The 21293-nt window shown below is 41.2% G+C and overlaps 1 protein-coding gene across 8 annotated transcripts in view; it reads right to left on the minus strand.

Moving 5' to 3' along the window:
• The window catches only part of LOC122541389 (ras/Rap GTPase-activating protein SynGAP-like), a 516506-nt gene that overhangs the window by 155463 nt on the left and 339750 nt on the right, over window positions 1-21293 (minus strand). For all 8 annotated transcript variants that reach the window (XR_006309588.1, XM_043678121.1, XM_043678120.1 and 5 more), the window contains 2 exons: window positions 4740-4893; window positions 1296-1394 (listed from right to left, as the gene is read on the minus strand). Coding sequence is in view for 7 of the 8 variants with exons in the window: in XM_043678121.1 (XP_043534056.1) it covers window positions 1296-1394; window positions 4740-4893 (253 nt within the window). In the remaining variant the exon portion in view is untranslated. The remainder of the gene's footprint in view (window positions 1-1295; window positions 1395-4739; window positions 4894-21293) is intronic.

Below are 21293 nucleotides of genomic sequence, written 5' to 3' on the forward strand. Positions count from 1 at the left end.
GTCCAGGTGAATTTGAGGTTGGGGTGGAAGGTGTTGGTGAAGTGGATGAACTGTTCAACCTCCTCATGGGAGCACGAGGCATCGCCGATACAGTCATCGATGTAGCGGAGGAAAAGGTGGGGGTTGGGGCCAGTGTAGTTGCGGAAGATGGATTGTTCCACATATCCTACGAAGAGGCAGGCATAGCTGGGGCCCATGCGGGTGCCCATGGCTACTCCTTTCGTTTGGAGGAAGTGGGAGGATTGGAAAGAGAAGTTGTTCAGGGTGAGGACCAGTTCAGTCAGTCGAAGGAGGGTGTCAGTGGAAGGGTACTGGTCGGTACGGCGGGAAAGAAAGAAGCGGAGGGCTTTGAGTCAGTGGAAGGGTACTGGTCGGTACGGCGGGAAAGAAAGAAGCGGAGGGCTTTGAGGGAAAGAAAGAAGCGGAGGGCTTTGAGGGAAAGACAGGGTAGAGCTTATATGGGGAGGCAATGGCCCAGTGGTATCATTGCTGGACTGTTAAACCAAATAACATCTGGGGACTCGGGTTCAAATCCCGCCCCAGCAGATGGTGAAATTTGATTTCAAATTTTGATTTCAAATTTTAAAAAATCTGGAATTAAGAGTCTAATGGTGACCATGAATCCATTGTTGGAAAAACCCATCCAGTCAATATCCTTGAGGGAAGAAACTGCCAACCTTACCTGGTCTGGCCTACATGTGACTTCATACCCACAGCAATATGGTTGACTCTTAATAGCCCACTGGGTGAATTAGGGATGAGCAATAAATGCTGGCCTAGCCAGTGATGCATCCCATGAATGAATAAAGAAAAATGAAATTCCCTATGGGAGAGTCTTGGACCAGAGAGTTTGATCATATTTCTTGTGTGCTGCTATTAACACAGCATGCATGGTCATCTTGCAGCCCAGAACATGTGTAGCAGCCTACAACAAGCATGGCAGGCAATAACAAATATGGCCACCTTAAAGCCTACAAGAAACACAGTATCTCTCAACAAGCATAGCTAAGCTCAGTGGGTGGACAGGCACATTTGCTGGCAGGTTGTCTCAGCAGACAAGTTAGCAGTGAGTTTACTAGTGTGGTACTTCCCTCAGAAATAATTTGATCCTATTACAAAGTAACAATGGACACAATCTTCCTGAATCTCTTTGAACAATAAACACAACTAATTTTATCAGCCTGGAGATATTACATAGTTTAGCATATAGATCAAGAATACACAGTGTATATACATGCACACATAAATAGTTTAAACTTCTAAAATGCCCAGATAATGTAACACAGAATTAATACCTTGTTTGGCTTCACTGCCCGCTGTAAATTCTCAATCCACTTGTCTCGTTCAGCCCCTGACCTACAGGCAAAGCATTTTGTGCCAGATGGTGTAGTCACCTGCCGGTTGAAGACAAAGACAAGTCATCAGTGCATAGGAGAACAAATGGACACTAGCTGTTATCAGGAGTTTTACTTGGAGCCAAACAAATCCAGATTTCAGTAATAAGGCAGCTCTAATTTCTCTGACCCACTCCCTCCTCACCCTCATGAATGACTACTTCAAATAGGTTGGATGCTCCAATCTTTGAGTTAAACGTCATAAGTTCAAGTCATGATCAATTTGGCCACCATTCCAGCAGTATTGAGAGGGAGTAGCTCTGTCAGATGATGCATTTAAGGTTGAGATTGCTCAGGCTTTTGCTCGGTAAGACATGGAGCAATAGTTGGTAAATAGGGTTGAGGTACAGATCAGCTGTGATCTCAGTGAATGGCAAGATAGGCTCAAGAGTCTGAATAGCTCCTTTTTGTTACTTTATGGCTATAAGTTTTGTCCTTTTTCATAATCCTGCATATTTTACCTTTAAAGATAACAATCCAACTTCCTCTTGAATGCCTTGATTAATCCTGCCTCCAATGCACCACCAACTGGTGCATTCCAGACCCTAATCACTCACTGCATGAAAATTATATTGCCATTGCTTCTTTTACCAGTTACGTTAAATCTGTGCTCTCTCTCACCTAATTAACATCATTGTCCATCCTCCTTATCCTACTGCTCAACGTTGGGTGTCCACTCCATCTCACAATACCTCATTATAAATTCTTTATGTCCCACTTGCAACATTATATGTCCTCTCCATTTCACTACATCTCTTCGTATCTTACAGGGCAAAATCAGGTGTTCTTTCAATGCCACGATACCTCATATTGGAAATCATGAAAATTGTGTATATTTCACATTCAGTTCAATATCATTGTGCACCCTCCTTCAAAGGGAGATGGAGGTGCATTGGTGACACCACTGAATTAACAATCAAGAGGCCCTGCTAATGCTCTGGGGATGAGATTCAAATTCTACCATGACATCTGGTGCAATTTAAGTTCAATTAACAAAATCTGGAATTCAAAACTAGTCTCAGTAATCTTGACGATGAAAAAAATCATTGATTGTAGTAAAAAAAACTTCTTGTTTATTAATGTCCTTTTGGGGGAGAAATCGGTCATCTCTATTTGGTCAGACCCTCAGTTCTCACTTTCCCTCAGCACTTTGAAATGGCTAAGAAAACCACTTAATTTTAGGGCAGTTAGGGAGGGGCAACAAATGCTCACCTTGTCAACTATGCCAACATCTCGTGAAAGAATTTTTAAAAATTAATTTTGCTGAATTCCCATTTGTTTTCTATGCAGTGTCTCCTTGACGTAAGGGCCCCCATACAGCCTGAAGATTACAAGATTTCTGCTTTCTGAGGAGGTATTTTGACTTTCTGAAGGGAGATGTATGGTGTGTGCTATTTAAGCCTCTATTTCACATTTGAACACTGGTAATTCACAAACATGCAAACACTTTGCATCCTGAATGTTCCCCGGAGAGGCTTGCAGGGTGGAGACCAAGACAAAGTTCTTTGCCTCAATATTAAACTACAGCTCCAAAGAACTGCAATATAGTTCCATAAAAGCATGTTGTTTCTCTAAGCGACAGTAAAGTTTACATAAAATAGGCATTCCCAGACTGTCCTTTCATTAGGAAGCTACACACTGGAACATCTCATATCAAGTTCTCTATGTATACTTTCAGAAAAAAATCATTCAACTTTCAAATTAAAATTAAGAAAAAACCCTTGCAGATGGAAAACACGATAAACTGATAGGTTTTTCACAATAACTATTATAGGATTTGTATGTAAGGTGACATAAATGCATGTAACCTTTTTTATTTATATCTTAATTCAGTCCACTGCCTCAACACTATCAAGGTATGCATATAGAGGATCAGACAGAGAGAAAGGAGATAGAGAAAATTATTCAAATGATAACACAAAGGTGATAACTATATGGAGATACTGGACAAACCGTAGCTATTCTCCTTCTAGCAGAGATGGCAGTGTATGAGGTTCAGGTGATTTATAGATAGTATAATGAATACCTGGGAATGAATCACAGACTGGAATCTAATCGAGGGGTTCAGGCTGTTTATATATAGAATAATGCATAACTAGGAGTGAGTTACAGACTAGAATCAAATCGAGGGGTTCAGATAATTTATACATAAAATAACAGATACCTGGGAATGAGTCACAGACTGGAATTTAATCGAGGGGTTCAGGTGATTTATATGTAGAATAATGGATACCTTGGAGTGAGTTACAGACTGGAATCAAATTGAGGAGTTTAGATGATTTATACATAAAATAAAAGATACTTGGCAGTGAGTCACAGACTGGAATTTAATTGAGGGGTTCAGATGATTTATATGTAGAATAATGGATACCTGGGAATGTGTTACAGGCTGGAGTCCAATCAAGGGGCTCAGATGGTTTATATAAAGGTAGTTCTGCTGTAACATGTGTTTTGTCAAATGAATGCGCTGTAACATGATTGCTGAATTGGGGACGCTGTTTCTAAAGCGTGAACTTTTAAAATGTATGTTGGCTGTAATGTAATTGCATCACTAACACTTTAAGTGCTGTTTCTAAAGCACGATTTTTCTGTACCGTGTGGTTGCACAAGAACACAACCATCGTGTTATGGAAGAATTGACTGTATAGAATAATGGATACCTGGGAGTTAGTTACAGGATGTCATTTAATTGAGGGGTTATGATGGTTTATATATAGAATAAAATTCAAAATATTTAACCCCTTGTTCAAAACTTACCTCAATTTCAATTATCATCCCCCATCTGTCGCTTCACCCTCATCACAACCCACCAGCTCCAACCCCACATCTAATCAGATTCTCATCCCAAGCTTTTATCTTCACTCCCACTCAATCCCAATCCTATCTCACACTTATCTGTACCAGCATTCTCACCCCGATACTATCTGCACCCACCAATTCTGTCTCGACCCAATCCCACCTTCATTCAATCCCATCACCATGCTTTAACTCCATCCCCAACACTCACCAGTTCTCCACCATCTTCTGCTCTCACTACATCACAACCTTCCAACTCACAACATCTCTAATCCTCTCCATAATGCCACTCTAATCTTACACTCACTCCCATCATTAGCCATAACCATCCTTCATCTATTCTTCTATCAATACCCATGATCTGGGTTACAAGACAACTAAAAATTGATCTCTTACTTATCCACCTGATGCTGTCAGAAAGCACGAACACAGTGACTGAAATTACCAATGTTCATAGATTGAGCTGCAGAATGATAATGTAGCTTTTGATAATGCTGCTTTGCAAGAAACCTCCAGACTCCTGATCAAAAAAGTGCCCAGGTCCCTTACCTCAAAGCAGAACTCTTGACCCAGAATGCTGCTGTGCACTGGTTTGATGATAGCATCCTCATCGATGCTGAGCTCCAGTGCTTCTGCTGCGCTACTGGGGCTCAGCAACGACTCATGGGAGTGTGACTCCTTAAAGCTCTGCATCAGACGGGTTCTGAAATAAAGAAAGAGAAAATTAGACAAAAGGCATCAGTGTTAGACAAAAGAAACAGTAACCATATCACTAATTGTAGCCTCAAAAATGCATTTAATTGAAAAATTCTACTGCAGGCTGGCAAGTTTCACTCAATTACTTTGGAAATACTCTCACATTTTCAATATGTATGATGTTGTGGATATCCCAAGAAAAGGAATTTGTGAAATGTTGGTGAGATGATAATGTGCAATGAGGGATACTTGATTAGGGAGCTTAACGTGAAGAAATATTGGGGAGGGGGGGCAGTTACCAAAATTTGATAGAATTCACTCTGCAGTTTGAGAGGGAGAAGCTGGAATCAGAAGTAACAGTGTTACAATTGAGTAAAGGTAACTACAAACACTTGAGGGAAGAGTTGGCCAGAGTTATAGAGTCAAAGAGTAATAGAGATATACAGCATGGAAACAGACTCATCCATGTCGGCCAGATACCCAAATAAATCTCGTCCTGTTTGCCAGCATTTGGCCAATATCCCTCTAAATCCTTTCTATTCATATACCCATCCACATGATGTAATTATACCAGCCTCCACACTTCTCCTGGAAGCTCATTCCATGCATGCATTACCCTGTGTGTGAAAAAGTTACCACTTAGATCCCTTTTAAATCTTTCCCCTCTTGCCTTAAGACTATCCCCTCAAACCTAGTTTTGGACTCCCCACCCCTGAGGAAAGGCCTTGTCTATTTACCCTATCCATGCTGATCAGAAGGGGAGCTGAGTTGGGAAGACGGTGGAGCAGCAAAGGCAAGAGTTTCTGGGGATAATTTGGGAGGCACAACAGAAACTCATCCAAAAGAAGAAGACACAAAGTAGTGGGAGGGTGAGGTAATCATGGCTGATAATGGAAGTCAGGGACAGCATAAAAACAAAAGAAAACGTGGGAAGCCAGAAGGTTCGGATGCCTTTACAAACCAGCAGAAGACAACTGATAAAACAATAAAGGGACAGAAAAATTAATTATGAGGATAAGCTTGCAAGAAACAAAAAAAAATTGAGTTTTTTTTCAGATATTTGAAAGGTAAGAGACAAGCAAGAGTGGACGCTGGACGACTGGAAAATAATGCTGGAAAGTATTGGGGAACAAAGAAATGACTGAGGAACTGAATAGGTACTTTGCATCAGTCTTCAGGATGGAAGACGCCAGCAGCATACCAGAACTTCAAGAAAGATGGGACCAAGAGTGAACAGAATGGCCAGCATTAAGGAGAAGGTGCTGGGGAAGCTGAAAGGTCTAAAAGTGGATAAATCACCTGGACCCCAGAGGTTTGAAGGAGATAGCTGAAGAGATTGTAATGGCATTGGTGGTGATGTTTCAGGAATCACTGGCTTCAGGGAGGATCCCAAAAGACTGGAAAATGGCTAATGTAACACCCCTGCTGAAAAAGGGAGGGAGGCAGAAACAGGTAATAATAAAATGGTTCGCCTGACCTTGGTTGCTGGTAAGATTTTAGAGTTCATTTTTAAAGATGAAATTGCGGAGTGCAAGGAAAAATTGGGTTGAGTAAGCACAGCTATGTCAAGGGAGTTCATGCCGAACAAATCTGTCAGAATTCTTTGAGGAGGTAACAAGCAAGTTATACAAAGGAGATTCAGTGGGCCTGATACATTTGGATTTCCAGAAAGCCTTTGACAAGATGCTTTCACAGGAGTTTGCTGAAGAAGAGCTCGTGGTGTTAGAGGCAGGGCATTGGCATGGATAGAGGATTGGCTGACTGGCAAAAGTCAGCGGCTGGGGATAATAGGTCTCTTTCAGAATGGCAGCTGGTGTCCAATCAAGCTTCACAAGGGTCAGTGTTGGGACAATTATATATTAACAATCTAGACAAAGGAACTAAGGGCATTGTTGCAAAGTCTGCAGTTGACAAAAAGATAGGTGGAGGAGCAGATTGTGTTGAAGAAGTAGGAAGACCACAGAAGGGCGTGGACAGGCGAGCAGAGGCAGAGAAGTGGCAGATGGAATATAATGTGGCAAGGTGTGAGGTAATGCCCTTTAGAAGGAAGAATAAAGATGTATACTATTTTCTAAATGGGGAAAGATTTCAGAAATATGAAGCACGAAAGGACTCAGGAGTCTAGTTCAGAGTCCCCTTAGGGTTTAGATTAGATTACCTACAGTATGGAAACAGGCCCAACAAGTCCATACCGACCCTCCGAAGAGTAACCCATCCAGACCCATTCCCCTACCCTATATCTTGCTCTGATTAATGCACCTAACACTATGGGCAATTTAGTATCGTTAATTTACCTGACCTGCACATTTTTGGATTGTGGGAGGAAACCAGGGCACCCGGAAGAAACCCACGTAGATGTGGGGAGAATGTGCAAACTCCACACAGCCAGTTGCCCGAAGTGGGAATCGAACCCAGGTCTCTGGCACTGTGAGGCAGCAGTGCTAACCATTGAACCACTGTGCCACCACGGTTAACACACAGGTTCAGTTGGTATTTAGGAAGGCAAATAATATGTTAGTATTCATTTCAAGAGGGCTAGAATACAAGAGAAGAAATGTAGTGCTGAGGCTAATAATGCTGTGGTCAGACTGCATTTGGAATATTGAGAGAAGTTTGGGCCCCATAACGAAGGAAAGCTGTGCTGGTGTTGGAGGAGCTCTAGAAATGAGATGAAGGTGAATTTCTTCAAACAGAGGGTGGTGAATCTGTGGAACTCATTACAACAGAAGACTGTGGAGGCCAAGTCATTGATTGTAATTAAGAAAGAATTAGATAGGTTCTTGATTAAGTTTTGTGGAGAATGAAGAATGGCATTGAGAAACATATCAGCCATAATCGAATGGCTGACCTCATAGGCGGAATTCTGCTCCTGTATCTTATGTTATGCACAACCACACTCTTAAAAACACTCTGTTTATTAGATTGGTTTGTGATTTGTGAATAACCATTGATGTTTTCTCAAGCTCAAGTCAGGATTTTTAATTGAGGGATCTATTCAAGGTCATATTTTACTAAGTGGTTCCAGTATTTCATCACTGGAAGATTATGATTAAGAACTTTTTGAGGGAAAACAAAAAAATCCTCATTTAAAATATTATCTGTCAATAAATAAAGATGACCAAACCAACTAGATAGATGCAAGCTTAGATCGGTATAATGCTTCTGATTTCTGATGCCAAAGTCTTTGCCACTCCAGTAATGGAGAGACAACTGGTTAGTAAACCTCTTTAGTTTCTGCAACTGCTGGGTAGCTTTTAACAGAAGATAATTTCTGATTTACAGGCATTGTGCTTGGTCACTGCTTCAATGTAATGGTCTTTTCATGCAGAAATTGTGCATAGCTACTTTTGAGCAGCATCCATGAAGAATCCAGATCAGTGCCTTTGCAAGTGTTCTCTTTCACAGTTTTGGTATTTTCTGACCTTGTTAGAGCTAGTTTCAAAGTATATTTTTGCCCTTTTGATTCTCAGATTTGTCCTTGCTCTGTTCACCAGCCTAACGATCGTACTGCTGGTACCAGCAGAACTATATGACGGCTTCAGATTTATGAGATATTAAAAATAACTCAAGTGGATACTATGATCCTGAGAGAAGCTTTGAGCCTCATATTCATACTATGACTAAGACTGCCTATTTAAAATAACAGGCTCTTATCTCACCTCATTTACTACTGAAACTGTCATTCATGCCATCATTACCTCTACAGTCAGATATTCCAAAGCACTTCTGACTGATCTCCCACATACAACCCTCTACAAATCTAAAGTCATCTGAAACTCTACTATCTGTGTCTTTAAATCACAATAGACACTAATTCTTTATTGTGCTGTACTGGCCGATCCACATTGGCTCCTGGTCAGGCAAGGTCACGATATTAAAATTCTCTCCCTTGTTTTCAAATTCATCCATGACCTTTTCTCTTCCTATTTCAGAAACCCCTTCAGCATCACAACCACAACAAACCCCTTCTCAAAAAAAATTCTTTGTTCCACTAATTCTTGCCTCTTGTATATACAGAGTTCAAATGCTCCACCCATTGGTGACTATGTTTTCAGTTGCCTGGGCCCCAAGTTCTAGAATTTCCTCCAGTTTCCTCTCCATACTTCTCTCTACTTCACCTTCCTCCTTCAACATATTTCTTAAAACGTACAATACCTCTTTGACCTAGCTTTGGGTAATCTGGCCTGATATTTCCTTTTGTGACTTGGTGTGTTCTTTGTTTTATAAACCTCCTTTGAAGTATCTTGGGATATTTTGTTATGTTAGAGGTCCTATATAGATATAAGTTGTTGTTGGATAAGATCAGAAAGGACTAACATAATGCTGTGTTTTACGATCAGGGTTTGAATTATAAACCACTAAGAGTAATGATAAATTTTCATCAAACCTTAGTAAGTCCTCAGAAAAAATACACTGAACAAAACAGACTAGCATTTATCATTGAATCACCCAACACAGGTCATCAAGCCCATTATGTCTGTCCCAGCTCTTTTGAAAGTGTTATTTGAATAGTCCCACACCTCTAGTCTTACTTCACCTACAGAGCTGCATTTTTATTTTCTTTTTCTCAAGTATTCATCTAGTCTACTTTTTGAAGGTTATTATCAAATCAGTTTCCACCATCCTTTCAGGCAGCATGCTTGCTATGCAAAAAGAAATCCCCGCCTTCTGTATTTCTTTCGTAAATTATCTTAAATCTTCCTCTGATTTGGTGTTGGACAAGGTCAAAAATCACAGGACATCAGGTTATACATGACACCAGGTTATACATGACACCACCTTCTAATGAAGGGCTTATGCCTGAAACATCGATTCTTCTGCTCCTTGGATGCTGCCTGACCTGTTGTGCTTTTCCAGCAACACACTCTCAATAGTGACACCATGTCATAGTCCAATGGGTTTATTTGAAAACACTAGATTTTGGAGCACTGCTCCTTCATCAGGTGCTAGTGAGAGAGGAAGACTATAAGAGAAAGATCAAGGGGTCATACAACTCATGCAAACACATTAAAATACCTAAGATGGCTCTTAGATCTTTAATCAGTTAGAATGGAGGTGCAGGTTTCGATTAGTTAATATGCAGTGCAGAGGACTTCCTTTGATTACTTATTGAGCCTTTCATCAGCGATCAGTCTGTTTATTCTATCAAAAGTATTCATGATTTGTTAAAATAATCTTCCCTCAACCTTGTCTACTTCAATTTCTTTTGCAACTTCAACAATGTCAAGACATCTCAAAAATCTTTTGAAACCAAAGGAGTACATTTTGGAAGCATTACTACATTTGTAGTGTGGATAACTTAACATGACAGCTACTTTGTACACTTAAAGCTGCCATTAATATGAATGAAAAAATGGCATTGATTGAGGGATAAATATTAATCAGAACTGCAGCACTGCTTCAAAATAGTGTCATGGATCTTTTGCATTCACTTGAGATGACATACAATGCCTCAAACACAACATCTGAAAGGTAGCATCCCTCTGAACTGCTCTGGAGTGTCAATATAGCTCTGGTGCTCAGATTCTTAGAGTGGAATTCAAACACATGACCTCTGACAAATGCAAAACTGCCACCTACTCAGTCATAGCTGACACCGCCAGTTGGGGTACTGAATACAATTTTGGACTTTACCATAGAGGAAGGATATTGAGCCATTGAGGCAATAAACAGCATATTGACTAGACTGTCAACAGCATATTGACATTGCCTGCAGTGAGTGAGTGCAAAGGCTGAAAACTCTGGGCTGCTTTCCTTAAAGTAGATGACGTTAGGAATCTGGTTTGGAAAACTGATCACAGAAGGGACAAGATAGAAACAGGTTGGTCCCATGTGAATGAAAAGACTTTAGGGAAAACATTTTTTTTAACAGAGGATTGTGACACTCAGCAGTGTATTATTAGTGTTATGATTTGAAGCAACTTCTAGAATAGATAGATTGGTAGTTGAATGATACGGAGATAAAGGGTCCATAGTAACAGTAAAATCCAGTATTGGTGTGGAGGATAAAGGCCAAAAGGGTAGATAATGACTTAACAGTAGTGTCACGGAACTAGTAGTCCGGAAGTTCAAGTCAACAGTTGAGTAGGTGGAAATCCCTGCATAAAATCCACTTAAATAAAAGCCTGGAACACAAAAGCTGATCTCTATAATGTTGACTATGATAACTATAATGAATTGTCATAAAAACCCTGTAATATTAACCCTGTAATATTATCCTTATCCTATGACATGGCCCAGAAGCCACTCAATTTAAGGGCAATTTGGGATGGGCAATGAATGGTAACCTTAGCTACAAGACCCAGATCCTATGAGAAAAATAAAGAAAAAAGGTTGGCTGAATGCTGGTATTGTTTTGCAATTCTTTCTGTCAATTTTAGATTTGAGTTTTCTTTCAAGAAGGAGGGCTCCCTGGGTGGCTGTGATTTGGATTGTCTGATTTGGGACCAACTAACTGCATCACAGGGTTTGAGCATTCTGTTTGTGCAATTCATTGAGGTTTTCTTTGCCTATGGCTTAGTTATTGAGCCACAAGAGCCTCTTATACATTGTATATTGGATCATTTATTATGGTTATAATCATCATTTAAGCAATCACATCTAGGAGAAATGTTCCAATTGTTTCAAGAAATGAACACCTGAGGTCAATAATAAGACCATTTCTGAAAAAAAAGACATGCTGTCAAAACTCTGCATTCACCAGGACAGCATCACAAGGATAGCAAATCTCTAAGGGAATGATATTTAGTTTGCATTGGAAGAGGGTGCTGATTGTTTGGTAAGTGAACACTGTTTAACTGAAGCTTTACCATGGCAAATGCTCCAATGAGGATCAGTGGGACCTTGGTGTGCATGAACCTTGAAGGCAACAGGACAAGTGGATGAGGTAATTAGGAAGGCACGTGGGTTACTTGTATTCAATTCCTTGATTAATAAAGTCAGAATCTTGGATGTTATGTTGGAGTTCCATAAGATATTAGTTACATCACAGCTGGAGCACTATGTGCAGTTCTGGTCTTCACATGATAGGATGTTGAGACTCACCAAGATATTGCCCAAGCCAGAACATTTCAGCTATGAAGAGAAACTAAAGAGTTTAAGGTTGTATTCATACAGTCATAGAGTCATAGAGATGTACAACATGGAAACAGACCCTTCGGTCCAACTTGTCCATGCCAACTAGATATCCCAACCCAATCTAGTCCCACCTGTTAGCACCCGGCCCATATCCCTCCAAACCCTTCCTATTCATATATCCATCCAAATACCTCTTAAATGTTGCAATTGTACCAGCCTCCACCATATCCTCTGGTAGCTCATTCCATAACTGTACCACCCTCTGCATGAGAACATTGTCTCTTTTATATCTTCCCCTCTCACCCTAAACCTGTGCCCTCTAGTTCTGGACTCCCCCGTCTCAGGGAAAATATTTTGTCTATTTCCCCTATCCGTGCCCCTCATAATTTTGTAAACCTCTATAAGGTCACCCCTCAGCCTCCGACACTCCAGGGAAAACAGCCCCAACCTGTTCAGCCTCTCCCTGTAGCTCAAATCCTCCAACGCTGGCAACATCCTTGTAAATCTTTTCTGAACCCTTTCAAGTTTCACAACATCTTTCCGTTAGGAAGGAGACCAGAATTGCACGCAATATTCCAACAGTGGCCTAGCCAATGTCCTGTACAGCTGCAACATGACCTCCCAACTCCTGTACTCAATACTCTGACCAATAAAGGAAAGCATACCAAACACCTTCTTCACTATCCTATCTACCTGCGACTCCACAGCTATGAAACTGCACTCAAAGGTCTCTTTGTTCAGCAACACTCCCTGGTATACTTCTGATTTCTTTATGTGACATCAGTGTGCACATAAATGTTCCAGGCAGAAGTGGGTACTGCAGATGCTGGAGATTAGAGTGGTGCTGGAAAGCACTGCAGGTCAGGCAGCATCCGAGGAGCAGGAAAATTGAAGTCCTTCATCAGGATGCTTTTCCAGCACCACTCTAATCTATGGGCCGAGTTAGTGCTTACCTTTTAGTTTGATATTGTACAAAAAAATGAGCTGGCTAATCCTCGGAGTAGATCAGGTTGCGGGGGGGGAACCTGATTGAGATCTACAAAATTAAGTGGTGTAGATCGTGTCAATAAGAATAAACCTTTTCCTTAAATAGAAAGGTTATTTATCAGAGCGCATAGATTTAGGTAAAAGGCAGGAAGTTAAGAGTCGACTTAAGATGAATTGTTTTTCAACCACAGGTTGGTTGATATCTTGAACTTAGTGCATGAAAGGACACTAGAGGTGGGAACTATTGCAACATTCAAAAAGGATTTTGAACAAACACCACAGAATTCAAGACTACAGACCAAGTGCTAGGAAATTGAATTATAGTAGATAGGTGCTTGATGACTGGCATAGATTCACTGGGCCAAATGGTCTCTCTCCATGTTGTAATACTTCATGACTGTATTAAGGTGGGAAGTGAAAAAAGTTATTAAGCCTTTCTGATCCTGATGGCAGCCCAACTAGATCACAAGTGGACAGTGAAACAGGACTGAATGGTGATGTGCTCACAGTTGTATAGCTTGAACGAAACATGAAGTTCTGAGTTACAGGTGCAGAATGAATGACCAGCACCCCACTCAGGAGAGGACACAGAAGAAACTGACAGGGAGAAATGTTGTGAAAAAAAGTAAACCAAATATTATAAAACTGAATATTCAAGTAGTATTAAAGAACTTGATAGATTTAGCAGTAAACCACAGGATTTAAAGGTGAACATTGGTGTGTCCTTGAACCCATGTCACTGGGAGTTGAAAAGTTCACCAGGAGAAATCAATGATTTACTAACAAAAAAAAAGACACATCAAATGTATCTCTCCTACTCCTTTAGCACATTCCCCATGTCAATATTGCAGCAGTTCTGATGAGAAATATTTGTCAGAAATACAACTCCTCATGAACACCTTTCTCAGTAACCCCATCTTTTTCGTGGGAGATAGCTAGACACCTCAGTCAGCACAACGATTAGGGAGCAACTAGGAGGAAGTGATTAGCCCATGGGGCATGTTTTGCCATTCATGGCTGATCTGATTTTGGGCTTAGCTCCATCTTCCCACTTGTGCTTGATAACCACTGACTTCCCATGTTTGTAAGGGATCTGAATGAATCTGTATCTGCATTAAAATATTCAATGACTGACCCCACCAGACTTTGGAGAGGAGAGCAATGACTCAGAAAATACTCATCTCCATCTTCATAGCACATAACCAATATCCAGCTGTTATCTCTGGAATGGAAACTGGGTGCCAGGCATACTGCCAGTGGCAAGTATCTCTCTCTGTCTCTCTCTCTCGTTCTCTAGCAATTAACTCCATAATTCTTCATCCTCTGTTACCTTCCAGCATTCTCCTGGTGAATGTAAATAGCACAATCAAGGGTAACAGGGGAGATTAAGTACTGAGGTCCCTCAGAGTCTCATATTACAATTGAACCAGGTAGTAAAGAACAATTAAACAAAAAGAAGGGCAGCTGAAATACCTCATCTGTCCAGTGTTTTGTGTCCCAGCTTTCCCCTGAAATTGCCAGGTTCCACCTGACATCTCTTTAATCAATAATTTGGATTTCAATAGCACCTTTAAAATAGCAAGAATGGAGACTAATCTCATTATAGAACCCTGATCAACATTTTGATGAAATCTATACCCACTCTAATGCCAATGTATCCATCCTAAAGATGAGATGCCTAGAATTAGTACAATACTCCAGAAAGCGTTTGACCAAGGATCTGAACAATCAAATCTTTATTTTGTACTCTGTGGGAATCTCTTTGGATATATCAATCCAACTCCCTTTCCCTTCCCTTATTTCCATACAGCAACCATACCTGGGCTTGAAAACGCTGTAAATCATTGTGCTGGTAATAGCCCATCGAGGAGAGATCATCCTATTAGAAACTGGCTTCCATCCTCCAGCATCCAAAACATCATTCTTTTCTTTTAGTTTTCTAAACTTACCCAATTTAGTGGAGTGGGTGTTTGCAGCTAAAATACCAGGTGAGGGAAGGGAACAAGGGTCACGCAGAACAACTGGGAGAGAGGGAGGCACCTGTAGATCCTACAAGGGATTGGGGAGTTACCTCATGTCAGAGGTAATGGGAAAGGCCTTACAATTGAAGGTACGAAAGGAGAGGGGACACTCAGAAATATGCTGGGGCAAGGGTAACACTTACAGGTACAGTAGGAGATCTCACACTAGGAGATTCGGAATTACTGGGGGAGCAACAGTTGGTAGATACTGGTGGTTGGGGGTAACACAGAGAGCAGGGAAGAGGAAACATTCAAATATAGAGGACTGAGAAGGGGCAGATTTTGAATAATACTCAGGATTATTCAAAGAAACAGATTTAGAAAGGTGAAGGAAACAGAGTTTCCTCTGTTCCGCACAGAATTGATCTTTGGGAACTCTCAGCCCTACCTCTGTAGGCCTAAAGGATGGAGGAGCCTGGAGCTAGATTTTAAATCCTCTGGTCCCTGATTTTCACGCAACAATATGCTTAACAGAAAAATGAAGTTAACAAAATCAATATTGATTTAAAATTTTTGAGTGTTAAATATTAACAACAGGCATTGGCAAACAAGAGCGCACAGCTTGGATTTAAAGGGACAGTGAAAAAGGAAACTAAAAAGAACTCACATTTATATAAAGAATGACTCACATTTTTATTCTTCTTTAACAAAGTAAAACATTCCAAGTTACTACACAGGAGCATTTGACACTGAACCTCATAAGAGGAGTAAATAACCAAAAGCTTGCAGCAAAAAGGGAGATTTTGAGGAGTATATGAGGTAAAAGGGTAGAGCGCTGTAGGGAAGGAACCAGACAACAGATGTCTACTCAGATATGTAAGAGACCAGAACAAACACTAACATCATGCAGGGGTGTTTTGTATAGAGAAACTTACAGAAAGGTGAAGGGACAAACCTGAGGAGATCTCTATAAACAAAAAGAATTTTAAAATCAAGACACTGCTTGACTAGGAAGCAGCGTATGCCGATGAACATGCCTGTGGTAAGTGACTGTGTGGTTTTGGCTTACCTCAAGTTTATGGACAGTAGAATGTGGGTGATGAGCCAGGATTACATTGGAATAGCCAAGTCTAGAAAATATCTAGACATAGCAAAATCATAGATGAAAGTTTCATCTTGCGCTGTGACAGGTGATCGTCCAAAATCTGTGACTGAAGCTCATCTCAGGATCTGGGGAGGTGATGTTGTAGTACTGTTGTTGTTGGACTAGTGATTCAGAAACTAAGGTTATGCTCTGGGAATTATGATTCAAATCCCACCATGGCAGATGGTGAAAATTCCATTTTTAAAAAATATCTGGAATTAAAATCTAATGATGATCATTGTTGATTATGAATCAACATCTGGTTCACATAAAACTCCAGACAGCCAGTAACGTGCTTGACTCGAAAACTCCTTTCTAGAATGACCTCATAAGACACTCAATCATATCAAACCACTAAAAGGTTTCAGAAAAGGAACAAAAAAACTGGATGGATTGTATGGCACTAACCAAGGAACCAAAAATGACAATGACAAACTCTGCTCTGTTGACCTGGCATAGACTTCCTTACGAACATCTGGAGGTTTGTGCAAAAATTAGCAGTGCTGCCTCATAGAATGGTCAAGCAACATCCTGACATTGTTATACTCATGGAATCATACCTTACAGGCCGTGTATCAGATAACACCGTAACCATCTATGGAACAGAGATGGTAACACACTAGTATACAGTTGGGAGGGATTGCCCCGAGAGTCCTCAACCTTGACTCTGGTCTTCATTGAATCAGGTCAGCATGGATAAAGAGACCTCCTGCTGATTTCCACTGATGGCTTTCAACCTCCTCTTGCCCATCTCAGGTGATGAATCAGTACTCCTCCACTTTGAACACTACTAAGAGGACGCATTAAGACCATTGCCAAGAGTGTTTCAATAGCATCAGTATTGATTTCTAAAGGACATAATTGGGTCTATGGCAAGTACTGAAGGAACCAATAAGAGGTTAAAATATACTTGACTTAATTCTCAGCGGTTTGCTTGCTGCAGATGCATCTGTTTAATACAGTATTGGTAAAAGTGACAGTTCTTATAGAGACAAAGTCCTGACTTCACATTGAGGATATCCACCATCATTCTGTGTGGTATTGCCATCAAGCAAATTGGGATGGACTTCAAACAGGTCTAACAACTCCAGGCAGGGCATCCATGAGGTACTGTCGGCCATTAGAAGCAGAACTGTACTCCAACACAACCTACAATCTCATGGTTTGGCATACCTTCAATCTACTATTTTCATCAAACCAGAAAATCAACCTGGTTCAATGAAGAGTGCAGAAGGGTAAGCTAGGCGAAGCACCAGGCACACCTAAAATGAGGTGAAGCAATGGTGAAGCACATGGTGAAGCAATAACATAGAACGACTTGTGTGTCAAAAGCTAAGCAATTCCACAACCACTGGTTCAGATGCTCTGCAATCCTATCCAGATATGAATGATGGTGGATAGTTAAACAACAATAGAAAAGGAGGCTCCACAAATCATTGTCATCAATGCAAAAGTAAGGTTGAAGTATTTGGAATAACTTGTCAGCCAGAAGTGCTCAGTGGATGATCCTATACCACCTCATTTGGAGAATCCCACATCTCAGATGTCACTCTTCAGCCAATTTGATTCACTTCAAATGCTAGCAAGAAGAAGCTGAAGGCCGTACAATACTGGTGTGAACTTAACAATAAAAGTGGAAATTTGTCCACATATGCCCTGTGCTTAGAAAGCAGGACAAATCCAATCTGGCCAACTACTGCCTCATTAGTTTACCCTCGATCATTAGTAAAAGGATGGAAGGGTTTCCAACAGTGCTTTTACGCTGCACTTATTTAGTAACATTTTGTTCTCTGACACTCAATTTGAATTCCACCAAGGTCAATGAGCTCCTAACAACACTACAGTATTGGTTTAAGCAGGGACAAAAAGAGTTCAATTCAAGAAGTGAGGTGAGACTGACTGCTGTCGAAATCAATTACAATTTTGATCAAGCGTGCCACTGAGGAACCCAACTGAAGCTGAAAACAATGGGAATCAGAGGGAAAGCTCTCTCTGATGGTTGGAATCACAGGTGGCACAAAGGAAAATGGTTGTGGTTGTCAGTGGTTATCCGAGGTCAGTTATTTTAGCTATAGGACATCTCTGCAGAAGTTCTTCAGAATTGGGTCCAAGGCCCAACAAACTTTAGCTGATCTGTCAGTTGATTCTGTCAGAATTGCGGATGTTTCATAATGATTGCAATGTTCAGCAGCATTTATGACTCTTCAGATAGCGAAGCAGCCCATGTCCAAATGCAGCAAGACCTGGACAATATCCAGGCTTGAGCTGACAAATGGCAGGTAACATTCATGTCATACAAGTGCAAGCAATGACCAACCCGAACAAAAGAGAATCAAGAAGGAATTCAGTTGCATTGTCATTTCTGAGTCTCCGATCATTAACATCCTTGAGATTAACATCAACCAAAAACTTAAATAGGCTACTCATATAAACACTTTGGCTACAAAAGCAGGTGAGAGGCTTGAAATCTTATAGTGAAAAATTCACTCCTGGTTCCCCAAAGCTTGCTCACCACTTCAAAGTGTAATGGAATACTCCCTGCCTGAATGAGGACAGCTCGAACAACACTTAAGAAGATGCCAACCAGAATAAAGCTGCCCACTTGACTGGCACCACATTCACAAACATTCACTCCTTCTACCACTGATGCTTCGCAGCAGCAGTATTTCCCTCTTCAGGATACACTATAAAAAATCACCAAAGCTCTTTACACAGTACCTCCCTAACCTGTGACCATCTAGACGGACAAGGGTAGCAGTTATGCAGGAACACCACGACATCCATGTTCACCTCCAAGGTAACATGTTTAGACTCACCACCTGGCTTGGAAATTCACCACTTTTCCTTCACTGGTGTTGGATCAGAATTCTGGAACTCCTTCCCTAACAGCATTGTGGATGCACCTATACCAGATGGGGAGGCGGTGGGATGGTAATAATTTTCGCAGGACTGGTATTCCAAAATCCAAGCTTATGTTCTGGGGGGGATGTGGGTTTTAATCCTACTATGTAACTTGGTGAAATTTGAATTCAATAAAAATCTGGAATTAAGTGCTGGCTTAATGATGACCACGTAACCACTGTCACTTAAGAAAATCTGGCATCCTTACCCGATCTGGTCTACATGTGAGTAAAGAACCACAATAAGGTTGTTTACTCTTAACTGTCTTGTGAAATGGCCTAGCAAACTATTCAATTCAAAGGAAGTTAGGGTTGGGCAGTGAACTCTGGCCCTGCTAGTGATGCCAATGCGCATGAAAGAATAAAAGGGGAAATAAAAACTGTTCTTCATAGCAACAGTATTTATATGGCTAGACAGTTAAGTTTCTGGATTATGGTAATTCCTAACGTTGACATTTTAGGATTCGTTGGTAGTAAAGCCACTGACTGTTGAGGAGAAATGTTTAGATCCTCTCTTGTTGGAGATGGAGTTGCCGAGCTTGAATGCTATTTGCCATTTAACAGCCCTTCTGATCAGCATTTAAATATCAGCCTCGGTGTCACAAACTTGTTACCTTATGTTTCACAGCGAGAGTGTAACCTTACTGACAAACACTTTAAAAGTGCCCCACCAATCAAGTGAACCTGAACACATTTATCTCTGCCTCTGTCTTACCCTTCAAGATGCTCCTAAAGACCTACATATTTCTTTCACTGAGCTTCTGATCATCTGTGCTAATATACCTTTACACAGTTCAGTGTCAAATATCCGACCGCACTGCTGATCAGAGTTCTTAAGCGCTTTCAATATGTTGCCATATAAATAAATGTAGGATGACTTTGAGAGTGGAATTTCCCCCTCACCTCAGGGGAAATCAACAAAACAATGGCAGTTTAGTGATGTACCCCTGAGAGGCACCATACTCTTATTGCTGTTTATGGAATTTTGCTGTGTGTGCGGTATAGAGTAAACATTTGTACCAGCAATTAAGGAGTTCGGTTTTTTTGTTAATTTGTTCATGGAATGAGGGCATCACTGCTTAGGTCAGGATTTATTGCCTATCTCTCACTGCCCAAAGGGAATTTAAGAGTCAAATACATTACTGTGGATCTGGAGTCACATGTAAGCCAGACAAGGTAAAGATGCCAGATTTTATTCACTAAAAGATATTAGTGAACCAAATGGATTTTTACAACAGTTGGCATTGGTTACACAGTGACCATTAGGATACCTTTTCATTCTGTGGTTTTTAATTGAGCTCCAATTTCACTGTTTTCCATGTTGGGATTTGAACCACAAGGCAATAAGAAATGGGAAAAGGAGTAGGCCATTTGGCCTTTGAGCCTGCTGTGCCATTCATCGCGAATCCAACAGTCGTTATGTCCACTTTCGTGCATTTTTACTGTAACCATCAGTTCCTCCACTGATCAAGAATCTATCTCAGTCTTAAATATACACAAGAACTATGCCTTCACGGCTCTCTATGACAAGGCGTTTCAAATGCTCTCAACCTTCAGAGAAGAAATTCTTCCTCATCTCAGTCTTAAATTGGCACACCTTTACTCTGTTCTGGATTAGTGGTGCTGGACGAGCACAGCAATTCACGCAGCATCCAAGGAGCAGCGAAATCGACGTTTCAGGCAAAAGCCTTTCATCAGGAATAAAGGCAGAGAGCCTGAAGCGTGGAGAGATAAGCTAGAGGAGGGTGGTAGTGGGGAGAAAGTAGCATAGAGTACAATAGGTGAGTGGGGGAGAGGATGAAGGTGATAGGTCAGGGAGGAGAGGGTGGAGTGGATAGGTGGAAAAGGAGATAGGCAGGTAGGACAAGTCCGGACAAGTCATGTGGACAATGCTGAGCTGGAAGTTTGGAACTAGGGTGAGGTGGGGGAAGGGGAAATGAGGAAACTGTTGAAGTCCACATTGATGCCCTGGGGTTGAAGTGTTCCGAGGCGGAAGATGAGGTGTTCTTCCTCCAGGCGTGCTGTGGTGAAGGAGGCCCAGGACCTCCATGTCCTCGGCAGAGTGGGAGGGGGAGTTGAAATGTTGGGCCACGGGACAGTGTGGTTGATTGGTGCGGGTGTCCCTAAAGATGTTCCCTAAAGCGCTCTGCTAGGAGGCGCCCACTCTCCCTAATGTAGAGGAGACCGCATCAGGAGCAACGGATACAATAAATGATATTAGTGGATGGGGAGGCTCCTTTAGGGCCTTGGATAGAGGTGAGGGAGGGGAGACTTGGGCCTCCTTCACCATCGTTCCCTCACCACCAGACGCCTGGAGGAAGAATGCCTCATCTTATGC

The sequence above is a fragment of the Chiloscyllium plagiosum genome, chromosome 37 (genome assembly GCF_004010195.1).
Source record: "Chiloscyllium plagiosum isolate BGI_BamShark_2017 chromosome 37, ASM401019v2, whole genome shotgun sequence".
Classification (NCBI taxonomy): domain Eukaryota; kingdom Metazoa; phylum Chordata; class Chondrichthyes; order Orectolobiformes; family Hemiscylliidae; genus Chiloscyllium; species Chiloscyllium plagiosum.